Below are 12062 nucleotides of genomic sequence, written 5' to 3'. Positions count from 1 at the left end.
GCCAAGATGGCAGCTTCCTTGGCTGAAAACGATAGGAGGGTTTACTTCCACTTTAAGACTTTTGCAACGGAGGTCTCCCATGTAGCTCACCCTGTCCATTCCCCAGTGACCCTGGGGGGTCTGAATCTGGTTCTTTCTACGCCTTGGAAACTGCCTTAGGAACCAATTAGAGACCTTCCCTTCTCTACTCTCACCCACAAAGAGTTTTTAATTGTCGCCATCACCTCTGGGTGTTTCTGAGCCTTATCTCTCAAGGAACCCTTCTTGGTCTTGCATAAGGTCAAGTGGTATTAAAGCCCAGGTAGTTGCCTAAGGTAGTTTTTTTTTCTCTTTTACCTTAACCAGGACATTGTTCTTCCATCCTTTTTTTTTTTTTTTTTCCTGTCTCCAGGTTGTCAAAAGGAAATTTCTCTTCATTGTCTGGATGTGTTTTGGACTGTCAGAGTCTATCTCTCCGTGACAGTTTTTTCAGAAAGGCCGATTCCCTTTGATGAAGCCAGTATACTTGTTCCACCAGCTCAGGCACACATTCAAGCTTAGGGTGTCAAGGAATCAGGTTCCACCCTATCCTGTCAAGGTGCACTCCACTAGGGAGTTGAGGGCTTCATGGGCTTTTCATTATCCAAAATGGTTTGCCAGATTTTGGAAAGCTGGTCTTCTGCTCACAAGTTCTTTAAGTTCTCTCAGCTATATGTTTCAGCTTGAGCCCCAGAGGTAAAGTCCTTCTTCAGATAATGTTTTGAGTTGCAGGCAAACCCCAGTTTTCTGTTTGTTTTTATTAGACCTGTTAACGTTTGCTTACTGTCTTGATCACCCCTTGGTTGGACTGTTTTTGGACGTCCCGATTGTTAAGGTCTTCCTGTGGATTTTTGTACTTGGCTTAAAGCTGATATTTACCCTCCACCAAACCATGGGCTAATGTTTTGGCATTCTCAAAAAAGAAAACTGTCAATACGGGAACACTGTGTGAACTTAAAAGTGATTTAAACCTCCAGTAATTTAGTGTCTAGTGATGAGAGGGCCCTGAGACTTCATTTGTAGGAAGCCCTAGCAGAATACCCGATTCTGTCCAACTGCTGTAGCTATTACAAGGCCAAATGGTGGTGTCCCCTCCATAGATTTCTTCATAATGTAAGTTAAGCGAAAAATTTGGGCTTTAAATATAAGAGACCCTCGTGGGTGGGGGTAAAGTCACAAACAACTGCTGGATAAGCTAATAACTAGAGCTTCTTGGCCAACTGGTTGGCATCTATACCTGGAATATCACTTTTAAGTGCAGATGTTCCTTGGCCTCCATGCAAAGCATGAGTTAATGTTTTCACATTCTCAAAAAATAAAACTGGTGATACAAGAACACTGTGTGAAACTGAAGCGATTTAAACCTCCAGCAATTTACTGTCCAATGGTGAATGTACATACAGAGCAGCAGGGTGTAAATGGTGGTTTTGCCTTTGTGTTGATTGAATTATAGTAAGTCGCGTCTCACTAGATGGCTTTAACATGACGGCAGAGACCATGGAGGGACATGGCAGTAGAGTCGAGGCTTGAGGGGAGTGCAGAGCTACTAATGGAGGCACTTAGTTCTCAGTGTCTGAGGCTTAGATGGAAGCATTTACTACCTACTCCCATAAGCGTAGTGCGAAGATCTCAGCAGGTACGACACACATTTCCATCTACACCGGCTCTGGAAGAGAAATCTTCTAACTGCTCCATTACCCGGCAGCACCTGACCCACTTACTCCCATGTCTCCAACTTCTCTCTGCTGATTCTTTGAGGACAGCATATGCGTAAAATGCTCTCCAAAGAATGCGTCCATCGTTTAAGATGAAAGGAATACATCTTCGATGCCTCTTAAAAACAGAAACGTGAAAGCTGAACTCCAGACACAAAAAACGTTTATTTGAATATATTTCTCAATAGCCAGAGGCGATTCAGTTTGCATTGTGCGCTATACAAGTATTTCATTCATTCATTCGTAAAGGATTTAAAGTGACGATAAAGTTTTTTGTTCTTTTTTTTTTTTTTTTTTTTTCTTTTTTAACCACTTTCAGACCGGACCATTTTGCTGGTAAATGACCAGAGGTCTTTTTACACTTTGGCACTGCGCTGCTTTAACTGGTAATTGCGCGGTCATGCAATGCTGTACCCAAACAAAATTTGCGTCCTTTTCTTCCCACAAATAGAGCTTTCTTTTGATGGTATTTGATTGCCTCTGCGATTTTTATTTTTTGCGATATAAACGTAAAAAGACCGCAAATTTTGAAAAAAAATGATATTTTCTACTTTTTGTTATTAGAAAAATCCAATAAACTCAATTTTAGTCATACATTTAGGCCAAAATGTATTCAGCCACATGTCTTTGGTAAAAAAAAAGTCAATAATTGTATATTTATTGGTTTGCGCAAAAGTTGTCACATCTACAAACTAAGGTACGTTTTCTGGAATTTACGCAGCTTTTAGTTTACGACTGCCTATCTCATTTCTTGAGGTGCTAAAATGGCAGGGCAGTACAAAACCCCCCCAAATGACCCCATTTTGGAAAGTAGACCCCCTAAGGAAATTGATAAGAGGCATGTTGAGCCCATTGAATATTTTATTTTTTTGCCTCAAGCGATTGAATAATGACAAAAAAAAATTTTTTTTTTTTTTTTACACAAAGTTGTCACTAAATGATATATTGCTCACACATGCTATGGGCGTATGTGAAATGACACCCCAAAATAAATTCTGCTGCTTCTCCTGAGTACGGGGATACCACATATGTGGGACTTTTTGGGAGCCTAGCCGCGTACAGGGCCCCGAAAACCAAGCACCGCCTTCAGGCTTTCTAAGGGCGTAAATTTTTGAGTTCACTTCTCACTACCTATTACAGTTTTGAAGGCCATAAAATGCCAAGATGGCACAAAACCCCCACAAATGACCCCATTTTAGAAAGTAGACACCCCAAGCTATTTGCTGAGAGGCATGTTGAGTTCATGGAATATTTTATATTTTGCCACAAGTTGCGGGAAAATTACAAACTTTTTTTTTTTTTTTTTCACAAAGTTGTCACTAAATGATATATTGCTCACACATGCCATGGGCATATGTGAAATGACACCCCAAAATAAATTCTGCTGCTTCTCCTGAGTACGGGGATACCACATATGTGGGACTTTTTGGGAGCCTAGCCGCGTACGGGGCCCCGAAAACCAAGCACCGCCTTCAGGCTTTCTAAGGGCGTTACAGTTTTGAAGGCCATAAAATGCCAAGATGGCACAAACCCCCCCCAAATGACCCCATTTTGGAAAGTAGACACCCCTAAATTTAGGGGTACACTAGTGAGACTAGGTAATAAATGGCGGGTGCCCTGAAACTATAAAAAAATAACTAACCAACCAGCGTCACCTGTAACAGTTATATGGTGATCACTGGTGAAAGGGTTAACTAGGGGGCAATCAGGGGGCTTTATGCGGTAGTATATGGGGGTCCCTGGCGCTATAAAAAGCTGCGGCGAACCTAAATACCTACCTGCCTAACTAGCGTCACCTGTGACACTAATACAGCGATCAGAAAAACGATCGCTTATTAGGCTGGGTTCACACTGGAGCGATGCGGGAACGCCACGAATGCGCGGCGGGTTCCCGCATCGCATGCCTCCCGGCGGCAGTTCACACTGCCCTATGCGAACTGCTGGGAGTGTCAGTGAAATGTTACTGACACCCCCAGATCAGTTCGCATATCGCAGTGCGATCTGCAAACTCGGATCGCATGGTGTGAACACCCATGCGATCCGATTCTGCTGCGGGCCAAAAAAAGGGTCCCGTGCGAATTTGCGGCGGGTGCGGCGAATGGCTGAACTCGAATCGCACAGAGATCGGATGTGATTTGCACTGCAGTGCGGTGCGAATCACATTCGTTCTCATAAACCGCTGCAATGTGAACCCAGCCTTAGTGACACTGGCGACGGGGGGTGATCACGGGGTTAAACCTTTATTGGGGGGGTTAGGGGGGTACATTAGAACTAAAGGGGGCTAACTCTAACTGCCCTAACAGTTATTACAGTCACAAATGACACCAATGCAAAAAAAAAAAAAAAAAATGACATTGGTGTCACTGTGACTGGGGGGCAGGGGTAATTGGGGGGGGTGATCGGGGGGTAAAGGGGGGGTGTGAGTGTGCCTGGCATGTTCTACTGTGTGTGTAGAGTGTTGGTGCAACTCACCGATCCGCTCTCCTCCGTGTCGGAACGAAAAATACCGACACGGAGGAGAGAATACATCACTTCCTCTCCTGTGTTTACATTACAGGAGAGGAAGTGATGTCACGGGGGATTTCCATTCGTCAAGAGCGATCGCGAGGGGGTGGCCATGAATGAATGGCCGCCCCCTCATCCCGGATCGCTCTCGAAGGAATGCCGACCGCCGCAGGCACCGGGGGGGGGCCCGATAGGGCCCCCCACCCGCGGGCAGGCAGGGACTTATATATACGCCCATATGCCTGCCCGTGCCATTCTGCCGACGTATATCGTCGTGCGGCGGTCGGCAAGTGGTTAAATAACATGTTATACTTACCTTCTCTGTGTAGCGGTTGTGCACAGAGCAGCTCAGATCTATCACTTCTTGAGTCCCTCATGGGAGCTACTTGCCCCTCCCTCCTGCCGAGTGCCCCCAGAGCATGGCAGGCTCCCAAGCTGCGGCTCTGCATGTCCATTCACACACACAGCTGCGGCTCGGCCCCACGCTCGTTCTCTCTCCTGATTGGCTCCATGGCTGACAGCCATTGGCTCCCACTGCGGTCTCTGCCAATGAGGCAGAGTCCCTGGAGAGCTGAGGCACTCGTGCACATCTCTGGATCGAGATGGGGCTCAGGTAGCGACACCTGTGTGATGTTGGGAGGAGCCCGTGGGTGTGTGCCGAGTTTAACATCCTCACTCTGTGCTAGCCAGTCTTCATGGTAGCACCTCTCTGTGCACACTGCACCCTACATGACACTTACTTTTATATCCTAAACAGGTAATTACATGGTTTTTCTTTTCCTGTTTATGCTAATGCATGCTCACTTTTGTTTTTGTCATCTATACCTGTCTCATGGTCTTCTTTTCTTTCCTTTTTTTCTTCTATTTTTCCTTTTTCTTTCTTTTTCCTTTTCCTTTTTTTTCTCTTTTTCTTTTCCTTGCTCTTCCTTTTCTTTTTCCTTCTCCCCCCCTCCCCCCTTCTTCTTTCTTTTTCATCTCTGATCTTTTTTTCTCTTCACACACTTCTTCTTTTCACATTCACTTGTCCACCTGCACTTTTGCATTGGGCTCTAGCTACTTCCCACAATATAAAATATTTACAATACTATATATATATATATATATATATATATATATATATATATATATATATATATATATATATATATATATATATATATATATATATATATATATATATATATATATAGACATGAACCCCACTCATACCACCACCTGGATTTCTGCCTTTCGTTCTTTTTTTTTTTTTTTTTCTTGGGGCTCCTTCCACAGCTCCCAGTACAGACAATTTGGACAGCCTCTGATTCCTTGCCCCCCATTTTCCAGACTTATCATGATGTAAGTACTCGGAGGGATGAATAACTCTCTCCCTTTTCTCTTGAACACATTCTCCCCGTTGAGGGGTATAATGTTCGATCATACTGGTCTACTCATGTTTTGTTGGTTTTTATAGAGATGCATGTATCTTCCCCTGAAGAGTGGTATTATCCATGAAACGCGTCGGGCTTATAGGATGCATTCCCATGCCTACTGATAGGAACCTGCTTAAACTTATTATCTATAACCAAATGATCATGTGTTTTTTTTGTTTTTGTTTTTTGTTATTGTTTGTTTTTTACCATTGTTTACGCTGCATAGTGCCATTTAGATGACGTGTATAGTTTATAAGACGTGTGTGTGTTTATGTATGTGTATATATATATATATATATAAAATATGAATCTACGATAATTCATTTTACCCTATTAAATCTCCTGTCAATTTTATATGCCATACCTTTGATATGTATATGTAATGTATTCATGAGGTCAATACCATGTGTGTATCTATACATATTAAACCTTTTCTACTATGGGCATCATTGTTATGTATTGTCAGACTCGATATGCCAATTAAATATACTTTCTGATTATCTCACCCCCACGAATCAATAGCCTCATTCAAAGTCCCACCTTCCTTTTTCTTTCACCTGAATTATTGGACCTTCTAAATTACAGGCCGTCACATAAGCCATATACCCCGCTGAGGTTAATCTTCTCTCCTTAAGGCTTTCTCCAGGCACAGCTCTTAGAACTCACACCACCCCCTCAAGGGTTACTCCTCCTCCACAGGTTTAGCAACAGCTCCAGCACAGCTTCTTAAAAAAAAAAATCTGCATTGTGCTCTCAGTAAAACACATGAACTTTATAATAAAAGATTAAGAACACTCACATTCTCATAGGCAGATGGATCGTTTATCAAACTCCCATATACTGCTCTCACTCTGGCTAATGCAGATCAATTCTGCATCCTCAAACTCCTGGGAACGCCTCTTCCCTATGCGTTACGTCCTTAAAACTTTATCAGAGGGTATAGCTAGGGTCAGTTCATCACGCTTTACAATACTCTTCCTACTATCATGTAGACTCTGCTCTGATCTGTTTTAGATCCACTTTGTGTGTACCAAATACCTTTTGCATAACCAGACATTACCTTGGAAAAGTAGCAGTGACATCATCAGTGTGTTGTGCATGGCTTATACAGAAGGAGCGGATGCAAGACCAGTCACCCTGCACAAGGAGAGAGAGCCGCAGTGAGCTGTCTTTATTACAAGAACGTTTCACCCTGGATTCTGGCACAAATCTAAAAGAAAGGCACAAAGATTACTAAGATTCACGGAAAAATACTCATGACTCTTGTATTTAGACAATATTTGCTTATATCTGAGTTAAACTTTGAACCTTAAATCTTTCTAATGGAGCCCTGAAAGGCAGTTAATACATGGAAGGCGATTTTACTACTCGATACAAGGTTTTTGGCTTAACGTACACTTAGAAGCATATATTGTAGAACACAAAGGAAAATTATGGGTAGAAAGAAGGAGATCCCAAAATCCCTTCAGTCCTTTATAGTTCTTGCTTATCTTGACATTGACCTCTAAAGGGATGCTTCCCTGGATATGAATCTGAATACATCAGAAGCTATAAAATTTGCCTTATTCCTTGCTCTGGTAGGCTTCTACCATGGCTAGTGACCTGTCCCCCAAAGACTTATATAAAGCACACCAGTTAGTGATTGTTCTTTTGTGTGACTGTCTGCAAAGCCAGCTCCATAAAGACCTGGTTTAACCAGTTTGGTATAGAGGAATTTGAGTGCCCTGCACAGAACCCTGACCTCAACCCTACTGAACACCCTTTGTATGAATTGGAATGCCAGTTGGGAGCCAGGTCTTCTCAACATTCTGTACCTGACCTCACATGTGTGTTTGTTTTTTTGTCTGAATGGGCACAATTTCTACCCTGTTTCCCCTAAAATAAGACCTAGTGTGATTGTCGGTGATAGCTGCAATAAAAGCCCTACCCCCCAAATAAGCCCTAGTTAAAGTCCTTGTAGGTCTTCTTTTCAGGGTAGGGCTTATTTTTGAGGAAACGGAGTAGGGCTTATTTGGGTGGTAGGGCTTATATTGCAGCCAACACCGACAATCAGGCTGGGTCTTATTTTAGGGGAAACAGGGTAACAGACGCCTTCCAATATCTTCTGGAAAGTCTTCCCAGTAGAGTGAAAGCTATTAGAACTCCAAAGGGGGTATATCCCCATATTAACAGCCATGGTCTTGGAACAACGGAATGGTCAACAAACTCCTCCGGGGGTGATGCTATACACAGTATTTTTGGTCATATAGCATATAAAACAACTTTACAAGTATTGAAACGTAAAAGAAAAACAAATGACCAATATGGATTATACCTGCTCTTTAAAATGGAGTTTAGGTCCGCTTTATCTAAAGCCCCAGAAAGAAGCAGATGTTTACGGCAGATTGCATTTACTTTTTGTTTTTAATAAAGCTCAGTCATTTTCAGTCTGTATTTCAGCTCGGTGCACATGTGGAAATTCAGCCTTGTAGTCTGAGATAGGAAATATTGATTTGTACTGTGCCGTTTGGGCTATCTTAATGGAAATAAGAGCTCTCCACACTGCATGAACCTAGCACAGATGGAGTATTGCGATAGTTACTTCTTTCTCTGCATTGAAGAAAATAAACCTTTTTTTATTAAAACTGTGGTCCTTGAATTAGTGGTGTAATTTATTGTGTATCTTCATTATCCTGCTAATATATGAATGCTTGTGTTTTTAGCATAGAACTGCTGTATTTACAGTGGGAAAGCAGCAGTGTGATGGACTGGCCTCTTCATAAATAACAATATCTCTTATAGCTTTGCCAACAATTTCCTGACTTTGATGCACTTTATGTGATTTAATAAGTGAAGCTTGTTGGACATCCCAATACAAACCCATACACATTAAAATGGAGTTGACTCAACCCCCCCCCCCCCCTCCTTTCCCAATGTGTGTCTGTAACAGCCTCCACACTTCTCAGAAGGCTTTCCACAAGATTTTGGAGTGTGTCCAATTTTGGATGATATGACATGACTCACGAATAATGTTTTTGAGGTATAGATGATGAATGAGAAGGTCTGGCTCATAGTTTGTGTTCAAAGTCATTCCAAAGTTCAGTGGTGTTAAGGCATTGAAGACCTGGCTCAAAATTGGCATTCCGAGTCATCACAAAGATGTTCAGTAGTGTTAAGGTATTGATGTTTGATGAGAACACCTGGCTCACAATTGGCGTTCCAAAGGTATTCACTGTGTCAGGTCACCTTGAGGCCAGGTGACAGATGCTTTTGAGAAGTTTAAGAAGGTTGTGGACCCTACGGCTGACTGCTGCAGACGGGGGTCAAGGTGATAGGAAGGCAGGGCCGCCAGAACACCAAGATGGATCCCATCAGGGTTAGAGCGTAAGATTCCCTGGGGCGCGGAGTCTAAGAGCCAGCAGGTGTTCACCAGAGCCTCGAGTGGTGAGGATGGACTTGGCTGCAACTGGCTCCAGGTCGCGACCCCCAGAGTCCCCCAGCTCACACCCACAGTAGGCAACAGGAGGATAGGGATGGTGAGGGACAGAGCCAAGGTCGGGGCCACAAGCAGACAGGAAAAGTCGGAGACACGCCAAAAGGTCAGGATCACAGGTAACAGAAAACAATAGAAGAGCACACGGCAGGTAACAGGAAGCTAACACACAAAGGTTGATCAGCAGGGTTGGCTAGCAGTGCACAGGTTAATATAGAGTTCTCTGATAGGAGCTAGGGTTCAGCCATGCCAGAGGATGGATTATAAAAGCAGTCAGGTGAGGGTCGGCTGGTCTCTAGAAATTAACACATGGAGACAGGTAAGCAGACGAACTCTATTGCATAACTATGACACACTGGGCTTGAGGTATTGATGTTAGATGAAAAACCTGGCTTACAATTGGCTTTCCAAGTCAGCCCAAAGATGTTCAGTAGGGTTGAGGTATTGATGTTGTATGAGAAGACATGGCTCACGATTGGGGTTCCAAGTCCTCCCAAAGGTGTTCAGTAGGGTTGAGGTGTTAGTGATGGGTCAGAAGGCCTGGTTTACATTTTGCGTTCCAGTTCATCCTAAAGTTGATCAGTAGGGTTGATGTCAGGGCTCTGTGCAGTCAACTTTGAGTTTCTTCACACCAAATTGGTAAAACCATATCTTTATAGATACCGTAACAGAACAGGATCTATCACAAAGTTTGAAGCTCACTATTGTCCAATTGTTTAAAATTACTTTGTATGCTGTAGTATTACCAGTACCCATGATTTGTATGTATTTGCGGGAGTGAAATGTGTGCCTTTAGTGGCCAAAACATCCACAGACACTCCCTGCAGATTGTGCTTTGGAGTGGTGCCATGGTGCATGTCATTTACAGTATACATTTTATCCTATCTGGCAGCACATGTCATCTCTGTGCATGGTTCAGCACTTTTCCTATTCCTCACCACCCCTACCCTTTGCAGAATCAAAGTACTGGTGAAGACCCATTTGCTTCAAGTGAAAATAGAAAAAAATGGTTGTTGAAGCTCCCTAACCTTAGGCATCGTTTTTTTCTTCTTCATCCTGCTGCTTGAACAACCAAGGTGTAAGAACACAATGATCTGATCGTCCTTGTGTTTCTCACTTCCAGTAAGCATGCTCATAGGGTAAATAAAGCAGCAGCGGCCTAACTGGCTCACAGTGCTAAGGATTGCATGAAGCTACATTGTAATACGAACACAGAACCGGGTATTTATCCTAGCGGTATTTAAGGTAACGCAAGCACACTAATGCACCATGTTATCGCATGGTAAGGTGCCCAGCATTAAGGAAATACATTTGTTTTGAATGGACTGGCTGTACACCTTAAAAAGAATCTGTTGCAAGGCCATTCATTTCATCATCAATCCTCCCATAGGAGTATAATTTATCTGCATTTAATATGTTTTAGGCATGTTATTTACCTATAAAAGCTTCCCTAGTGTAGACATCCAAACCCGTGAGACTGCTGCTGGGCACCAACATTTTGAGTGCAATTACAGCAGCCCTATCAGGCTCGTAGCTGTTACTGAAGTTAGCACTGCATATTAAAGGTACAGTTGTCTTTTAGGAATTTGATTTTTATAGCGAACGAGAGCAGATCTTGGATTTTGTCAGGTTCCATGTCAACATGTTTTATGCCTCTGCTTTTCAATTTGCTGACTTGTTTTCTTTTTTCCCCTCTAGGTGTTGGCACCCGAAACTATTACAGAAAAATCGGCTATGAGCTAGAGGGGCCATACATGGTGAAGAGATTGGACTGAGAGGGGACAGCTATGAACATCAATCTCTGCTTATGCATCTGTATCTAGATATTTGTTTTTATGTTTTCCTTTCTCCATCTTTCATTGCCTTTTTCTATGAGAACAGAGCCATATATCTTATTTATATTCAAATAAACGCACAACTGGTCAATGTTGCTTGTTATTTTTGACTTGCTATCAATTTATGTAATTTCTTATGTTCTGATTGATTTGTACGGAGAGAAGAATTCCTTGAAACTGTTGTCGGGAAAGTGAATTACAGATGTTAAAGCTGTGTGGTACTGTGAGGGGCCTGAAGTTGGCCTGATATTGTAAGCTCCTGTGGTTCTTTGACACTCACGGTGGCCATAGATGGATTGAAATTTGGCTGGGTCAGGATATGGCCGAATTTCCACCCATGGGTCGCCAGTGGAGTTGAAGAGAAGTTGAACTATCAATAGACTTCTGTTCAACAATCCTGTTGGATAAAAGATGTTTGATCAGTGGGTGCATCCAATGGCTGTAGCTCTGATCTGTGTATTCTGACTGTGGGGGAGTCTCCAACAATTGCACAGTGGGGAGGATTCCCCATCCACCTCAAATGTGTGTATGGGGGAATAGGGTCAGTTCTTTTAGTTTAGCTCGTTGGCTGAATGAAAAAAATGGAACCACGTCTGGCCACCTGAAGGGCCCTCAGATCCCAGCATGGGTCAGTATGAAAATAAAGGGGTGGTGTCTAAAGGATTTCATCTGCCCCTGATCTCACAGCCCTCTCATGTCCCATCAACAGACATCCCCTTCACCCAGCCACCTTAATCACCCCATGACAGACTCCCACCAGCTGCCTCACATGCCCACTGAGAGACCTTCCTCGAACCCCTTCCCAAGGTCACCTCACACCACCCCTGATATTTCCTGTCTGTCTCCAACCCCCAACCGATGGACATCTCCCCACTACCTTATGCCTCTTACTAAAACACATCCCTCTAAGGCTCCACAACGGACACCCACTCCACACCTCACACACAGCATTGTGATACCCTTTGTACTCCTATACTGCATACATTGCCACCGCCATACTTTCTGCACTCCTCTCCTGCCCACACTGCCTGTTATAACCTCTGCACTCATTTCCCCGGAACTGCCCACCTTCATACCCTGCGCACTCCTGTCCTGCCTTCATACT

The 12062-nt window shown here is 43.3% G+C and overlaps 1 protein-coding gene across 1 annotated transcript in view; it reads left to right on the top strand.

The window, feature by feature from the left end:
* ELP3 (elongator acetyltransferase complex subunit 3) overlaps positions 1-11048 on the top strand; it is a 200674-nt gene extending 189626 nt beyond the window's left edge. Inside the window, exon 15 of the mRNA XM_077489256.1 lies at positions 10821-11048. Within this exon, the coding sequence (XP_077345382.1) occupies positions 10821-10897 (77 nt within the window). The 3' untranslated portion in view covers positions 10898-11048. The remainder of the gene's footprint in view (positions 1-10820) is intronic.
* The last annotated feature ends 1014 nt before the right edge of the window (positions 11049-12062 follow it).

This window comes from Lithobates pipiens, unplaced genomic scaffold (assembly GCF_037356315.1).
Source record: "Lithobates pipiens isolate NorthernLeopardFrog02 unplaced genomic scaffold, aLitPip1_a1.2 Scaffold_18, whole genome shotgun sequence".
Lineage (NCBI taxonomy): Eukaryota > Metazoa > Chordata > Amphibia > Anura > Ranidae > Lithobates > Lithobates pipiens.
Note: the sequence above shows the minus strand (reverse complement) of the source record. Positions and strands in the feature narration are given on the sequence as shown.